Raw genomic sequence first — 7,368 nt, forward strand, 5'->3', positions numbered from 1 at the left:
GCTTAGCTTTTTATGTCCTATCCTTCACATCTTCAGAATTTGGCAAATCTCTCAAAGGAAAGCTGGCTATATGCTTACAGCCCCTCAAGTCTCTGGGTTTGTCTCTTCAGCTCTGTGAAGGCATCAAATGTTCTGCCTCCTGCCTGTGCCCAAAATCTTCAGTGCCCCAGGGAATAAGCAGCTGCAGACCAGCCCACCTCCCCTCTCCCGAATCTGAGCCCTTTTGGTCTTTGTTGCATCAGCAGTTTTCTGTTAGCCTAAGAGAGATGTATTCTGTCTGACTTTTCTCATTGTTCTCAGTGGACATGTTGGTCTGTTGCAAGCTGCTCTAGCCTGAGCTGAGGCTGAAGTTTGCATTGCATTGGAATGAGGAGGATTGGTTGGGGAAGGAGTTAGTTGGGTCAGCTCATGATCAGAGGTATGGGTGCTGGGCTGGTGGACCTTGTGTGTCAGCCCAATCGATTGAGGCTCCGCTGCACAGGCATTGGGGAGCCACAGCAGGTGCTGGGTGTAAAGCATATTTGGGAGGCAGTGCTGACAGCAGGATGCTGGTGGCCTTTGATTCAGATGTGTGCAGGCTTCTGAAGAGGGTCAGGTGGGCGAGGACAAGTGCAGTGGCGGCTGTGCTGGGTTGGGGCTTGGTGAAGACCTCCAGGGATGAGGTGTTTGGGATGGGGAGTAGGAGGTGGGATGGATGGCTCGTCTGTAGGACAGGCTAAGGCTGGGATGGGGGATGGGTTTTAAAAAGTCCTGGTGGAGTTTGAGAAGAGGGAGGGACCAGAACTGGGAGCTTGCTGTGGGGAAGAGAATAGGGAGCAGGAGAGTCAGGGAGAGGAGGAAAACTAGATGGCAGAGTGTTTTTGTGCAGCAGTTGATTGATTGGGATGAACTAGAGGGTGGCCAGCAGTTTTGGATGCTTTGGGAAGCCTCAGAGGGTAAGGGCTGGCCAAGATGGGGCTCCCAGCTCCCAGGGTCTTAGAAGCAGCATGAGAGAAGATAAAGCAAAGGGGGCATTACAGAAACCAAATGAACTGTTGCAAAATTAGGAACAAACTAACTTCATGAACCCAGGGCAGATAGAGGCCCAAGCTGTCTCAGCTTGCAATTTCCCCCAGGTGAGAGACCCGGCCCCATCTTCCAGCACCTCTGGTTTTGGGATCAGCTGCCAGGGCTCCTTAGAACTGGTGACCTTTGAATTGGGTCTTGAGGGGGATTCAGAGCTGCCCAGCAGAGGGGGTAAGGGCCTTTCAGGTGGAGCCCAGCCTGCTCAGAGGCTCTTGTCCTGTCCAGGATGTGAAGATGGTTGGGGAGGCAACACGTGGATATGAGGTTGGAGGGACAGGAGGAAGATGGGGCAGTCAGGAAGGCTAGGATGTGAGGAGCTTGGACGTTCTTCTGAGGGCTCTGGGGAGCCAGTGATGTGTTTTAAGCAGGGGTGAATCTTGACTGCTTGTGAGTTTAGAAAGACCGCTGAGTGTCCGCAGGGAGGATGTGTTGGGCGGTGCAGGGCGTGCACATCTGGAGGCTGTTGCAGGTGTCCTGGGCACATGATGAGGGCAGAGGAGGAGGAGGGGTTGAGATCAGGGGAGAAGAACAACTTGGTGATAGCTTAGACTTGGGGTGGGAGAAGAGTGAGGGAGGCCATGGTTGAGCCTGGGCTCAGCTGGGCTACGTAGAGTGAGGAGTAGGAAAGACGGAGGCAGAGCAGTCTGAGGGGCAGCTGAGCATAGCCTGGGCCCCAGGCATACAGAGGGAGCGAGGAGTGGGCATTTACCCTGAAGAAGAGCTGATGCTAGCGCTGAGGTGCTCCCTGTCTTTGTTCTTCATAGTCTGTCCTCTGCCTACTTCCAAAAGGGCCCCAGAGGGTGATGAGGATGAAGCTCTAAAGCCTGCCAGGCCCCCTGGCCTCAATACTCCAGAAGCCATCCTGGGGGTCAGGGGGCCTCCCTGGGCTCAGATGCTGGGCACTAGAGTATTGACCCTTTCGGGCAGGCATGTGTGTGTTGGGGGTGCAGGGGAATCCTACTCTAGGTGAGGACCCAGACTCACTCAGGGGCTCTGGGAGGCCCTCAACATCTTTACATTGTTCTCCAGAACCTTCCTGAAGGCCTTCCCACTGATGGGGGAGACGCAGGAGCGTGAGCGGGTTCTTACTCACTTCTCTCGCCGGTATTGCCAGTGCAACCCTGATGACAGCACCTCGGAAGGTATGGCCACCTGCCCCACTGCCTGACCCACCTAGCCCCTCCCAGCCAGACCTTGGCTTCCTCCTGCCCCTGGTCCACCTGCCACTCCTGTCCTATTCAGTAAACATTGAATGAATAAACTATGGCACGTGGAATGGGCCCTGCCTGCTGGGCAGGTGACCTCCCAAATGTCTTGCCCATTGTTATTCCCCATGCCTGAAAGTCCTCCATCCTAAAGACTCAGTCCTTTGGGTCTTCATTCTCCCTGGTCCTCTGTCACAATGCCGATTCTTGGTATGGGAATCCTGGTGTGAGGTTTGGGGTCAGGGCCTTCTTAGGGACAGGGCTTGCCCTATGGATGGAGCTGAGTCTCAGGGACTGGGGGATTAGGCTGGTTATTAGAGGAGACACAGACTATGGCCTGGGACTCACAGCCATTCCCGAGTCTGAGGTTCAAGGTGAGTTTGGCCACAGGAGGCAGGAGCTAGTGCAGGCCCAGGGTGGTCAGGTATTCTCTGAGGGAGAGATTGGCTATGACCCGGGGCAGACAAGTGACTCCAGTGCTGCAGCTGGGGTGGGGCAGGAAACATCACGCAGACCCTGGGCAGGTTTGGCAGGTGGCTGACCTCTTCCTGTCTCCAAGGCCTCCAGGCTGGCTCTGTGTGGCTGAGGGTAAAATGAGTGGGTCCTTGCACTGAGGGTGCCACCATCTATGATTTAGATGGGATCCACACGCTCACCTGTGCCCTGATGCTGCTCAACACGGACCTGCATGGACATGTGAGTTGGCGGGGAGGGAGGGGGCGTATCCCCTCACTGATCCACCCATGTTGTCCAGGGGCCAGCCCTTTTCCAACCCCTTCCTGAAAGCTCCTGCTTAGTGGCCATGTTTCTTATAGCAGACCTAGCAGCTGGGCAACTTCGAGTCTAGACTTGGCCCTGCCCTAGATTATCTACCTGAGACCTGCCTGGGCCCCCATCCAAGGAGGGCAGTGAGAACAGCTGAGGTACATGGGAGTTTGGGATGTGCCAGATAACATGCACACCCCTAGCCGTGTCCAGGACAGACATTGCTAAAAGATCATGTGCTCTTCCCACTCCTTGTCCCCCAAGCCCAAATGTGGCCCCATTAAAGTGCCGTGGCCCAGGCAGCCCCTACCAGTCGAATGACAGTTTCCCTCAAGAGGCATTCTTGTCACCCTGTTCCCCACCAGGCAAACAGTGAAATGAGAGGTGGGTTCCCTGGGTGGGCTATGAGGCTGTGTCTGGTCCAGGCCCTGGGCTGTCTCAACGCTGCTCTGATTCAATAACTCCTTCTTTTCCCTCTGTCTGCTCCGGGGACCCCCTCTTTGGGCTCTCTTGCCCTCCCTCAGGTGGTAAGTGTAGCTGGTGTGCATGCCCTGTGAGCCTAGACCTCCATCTCCATGTTCCCCGTCCATGTCCCCCATCACTGCGTCTGGCCCCACCAATCACTGCCCCATCATTGTTCACTGAGGGGTGGTCAGACACACCTGTTGGGTTGGGGATATTTTAGTGACTCATGGGGACAACAGGCCAGCATGTCTGGTTCCAGAGTTAACCTGGAAAGTCTAGGGCATATTGGGTAGAAGAAAGAAAGAAGTTGAGACAGACCCGACTTCAGACCCTATTCTTGCCGCCATGTGGTAGCTCTGTGACCCTGGGCAGGACACTGTCCTTCTTTGGGTCTCAGGTTCTGCATTTATGAGGTGGGAGTAGTGATTTCCCTGAGAGGGCCTTGGGGAAGACTGATAGGTAATATACACATCACCACGTGTCAGGGTCTGGCACCTCGTAAGGATTTTATTATGAATAATATTATTATGTAAGAATAGCAATAATATTCATTGTTAGTATTACTATTTAAATGATGGGGAGCCCAAAGGCCCAGCCTGCAGATCCCTGAAGGGTCAAGATTGTGAAGACCACAGGCTGATGGCAGTCTGGTGGGTGTGGGGACACTGCAGCACATGGCCTGGGAAGAGTGAGAGCCTCGGTGACCTTGGCAGGAAGAATTGTCATGTGACAACTTCGGTTATATCCACCTGGGCCCATGGCCTGAGTATGGATGGTTGGGAAGATGTATTTATTCTGTGGGAATGTCACCAGAGCTAATGCCCATTAATGGCTAATGTTCCCCTAAGACCAGCTCACTCTGTTTATGGAAAGCAGGTACTGCTAGCGCACCTTAAAAGGAGCATTAAATACCCCCCGTCTCGCCATCCCCACCCTTGGCCGGGCCTGAGGGCAGTCTCAGGACCTAGCCACTGCTGTGCCAAGCACTGGATGCCCCTCCCCATGGCAAAGAGCTGCTCAGAGGGCCGCAGCAGCTATTCAGTGAAACCCCAGGCCAAGAATACCCCCGAGCTTGGCTGCCCGTGGCCCCACATTAATGCCCCCAGCTGAAGAGAAACATCGACATCTTCATTGATCACAGGTGGGTGGGCAGGATTGTCCGTATTAGAGGACACGAGACATTGAGGATCCTGTCTTTCTCTCTGGAGGCAGTATTGCTCAATGGTCAAGAGCAAGGGTTGCCGGTAGGGATCCTCGGTGTTTCTCCACACTGATAGCTGTGTAGCCTGGGGCCAGCTACTTATCTCATTAAGCCTCAGTTTCCCCCATTGTAAAGTCCCCGTGAGGCTTAAGGAGACAGTGCTAGTAAAGCCCTTAGCCCAGGGCCTGGTTGCTGCAGTTAGCGTGTGTTCTCCAAAGGACCCCCATGGAAGCAGCGTCCCCCGCTTTGTGCTTTCCCCTCGCCTCCTCCCCTCACTCTGTCGCTCCTCAAACATCCCAGGCCTCGGGATGGGTCTGTGGCCAGGGTGGCCATAACTCTTTTCTGCTGGGATACAGAGGCTGTGGGAATGGGTCCGAGGGTCAAGGGCAGTCTGGGAGGCCCTGTTGACCCAAATGGGGGTGGTGGGTTTAAGGAGGAGCTGGGAACTTGGAGATCTCAACTCATCCACCTTTCTTCGGCTTTGGAATGATCCAGGTACTTGCCTTTTTCTTTTTTCTTTCCTGGGTACGTGTCTTTTTGCCTGGTTGTTGTTAAAATATTTTCAATCAGATAACTTACCTGGTATGATTTCACTTCTTTGCAATTTGTTGCGTCTTGCTTTTTTTGTCCAGAGAGAGAGATCGATTTTAGTAGATGTTTCATGTGGACTTGAAAAGAAAGTGTATTCTGCAGTTGTTGGTTGTAATGTCCTATATATATTGATGTTAAGTCTTTTGATTGTGTTGTAAAAATCTTCTATCTCATTAGTGGTTTTTTTTATTGTGGTAAAATACACATAACATAAAACTTACCATTTTAACCATTTTAAAGTGTGCAATTCAGGGGAATTAAGTACATTCACATGGTGTGAAACTATCACTACTCTCTAGTTCCAGAACTTTTTCATCATCCCAAAAGGAAACCCTGTGCTCATTAGCTGTCACTTCTCATTCTCTCTTCCCTCCAGCACTTGGCAACTACTAATCTGCTTCCTGTTTCTATGGATTTGCCTATTTTGGATATTTCATGCAAATGGAATCATATAGTATGCAGCGTTTTTTGACGTAGCATAATGTTTTCAAGGTTCATCCGTGTTACAACTTGTGTCAGAGTTTCATTCTTTTTTATGGCTGAATAATATTCCATTGAATGGATATACTGCATTTATTTATCCATTCATCTGTTGATGGACATTTGGGTTGTGTCTACCTTTTGGCTATTGTAAATAATGTTAGTGTGAACATTTGTGTACAAGTTTTGTTTGAATACCTGTTTTCAATGCCTAGGAGTATACTAGCTGAGTTATATGGTAATTCTATGTTTTTGAGGAACTGTGAAACTGTTTTCCATAGTGGCTGAACCATTTTAAATTCCCACCAGCAACTTATGAGGGTTCCAATTTCACCATATCCTTGTCAACACTTCTTTTTTTTTAAAAATTATATAATAGCTATCTCAGTGGGTAGGTTTTGGTTTTGATTTACATTTCCCTAATGACTGATGATGTGCAGTATCTTTTCATGTGCTTACTTACCATATATACATCTTTGCAGAACTGTCTATTCAAATTCTTTGCCCATTTTTTTATTTTTAAAATTTATTTTAAAAAATGTAAAATATGCATAACATAAAATTTACCATTAAGTTACCATCTTAGCCACCTTTAAGTGTATACATAGTACAGTAATGGTAAGGCTATTCACATTGTTGTGCAAACAATCTCCAGGACCTTTTCACTTTCCCATACTAAAATTCTATACCCATTAAACAGTAAGTCCCCATTTCCCCTTTCCTCCCAGACTTTGGCAACCACTCTAATTTCTGTCTCTATGAATTTGACTACTCTAGGTACCTCATATTGTGTTTTTGTGCCTGGCTTGTGTTACTTAGCATAATGTCCTCAAGGTTTATTAATGTTGTAGCATGTGTTAGAATTTCCTTATTTTTTAAGGCTGAGTAATATTTCATTACATGCAAATACCACATTTTGTTTATATGTTCACCTGCTGGTGGATACTTGGATTGTTTCTACCTTTTGGCTACTGTGAATAATGCTGTTATGAACATTAATGTGCAAATATTTTATCAAGACCCTGCTTTCAATTCTTTTGTGTATATACTTAGAAAGGGTATATGCTGGGTCATATGGTAATGTTATTTTTAACTTTTTGAGAGACAGCCATACTATTTTCCATAGAGATTGCACTAATTTACATCCCCACCAGCAATGCAGAAGGGTTCCAATTTCTCTACATCCTCACCAATGCTTGTTATTTTCTGTTTTTTTATTGTAGTTATCCTAATGGTAGTGAGGTGGTAGGTATCTCATTGTGGTTTTGATCTGCATTTCCCTAATGATTAGTGATATTGAGCATCTTTTCATGTGTTGTTTACCACTTATATATCTTCTTTGGACAAATGTCTATTCAAGTCTTTTGTCCATTTTTTAATTGGGTGGTTTGTCTTTTTTTAAAAAAATATTTTATTGGAGAATTGGGGGAGGGGAACAGCATTGGGGAATCGGGGAAGGGGAACAGACAAGTTGCTGTCGTTTTGTTCTTCAGTCTAGTTGTGTAGGACGTTGCTTCACTGGCCCAAGTTGGCACCATCATTGTGCTCTTCCTGGGTGAGGCAGATCAGTCGCCGGCTACTGGATGACCTCTCACG

At 48.9% G+C, this 7,368-nt stretch overlaps 1 protein-coding gene across 5 annotated transcripts in view; it reads left to right on the plus strand.

Moving 5' to 3' along the window:
- Positions 1 to 7,368, plus strand: part of PSD2 (pleckstrin and Sec7 domain containing 2) — a 64,065-nt gene that overhangs the window by 40,828 nt on the left and 15,869 nt on the right. For 4 of the 5 annotated variants that reach the window (XM_019662102.1, XM_019662131.1, XM_019662138.1 and 1 more), the window contains 2 exons: positions 2,095 to 2,207; positions 2,908 to 2,968. In XM_019662102.1, coding sequence (XP_019517647.1) covers positions 2,095 to 2,207; positions 2,908 to 2,968 — 174 coding nt within the window. The remainder of the gene's footprint in view (positions 1 to 2,094; positions 2,208 to 2,907; positions 2,969 to 7,368) is intronic. The other variant, XM_019662121.1, reaches the window with a different exon arrangement.

The sequence above is a fragment of the Hipposideros armiger genome, unplaced genomic scaffold (genome assembly GCF_001890085.2).
Source record: "Hipposideros armiger isolate ML-2016 unplaced genomic scaffold, ASM189008v1 scaffold_11, whole genome shotgun sequence".
Lineage (NCBI taxonomy): Eukaryota > Metazoa > Chordata > Mammalia > Chiroptera > Hipposideridae > Hipposideros > Hipposideros armiger.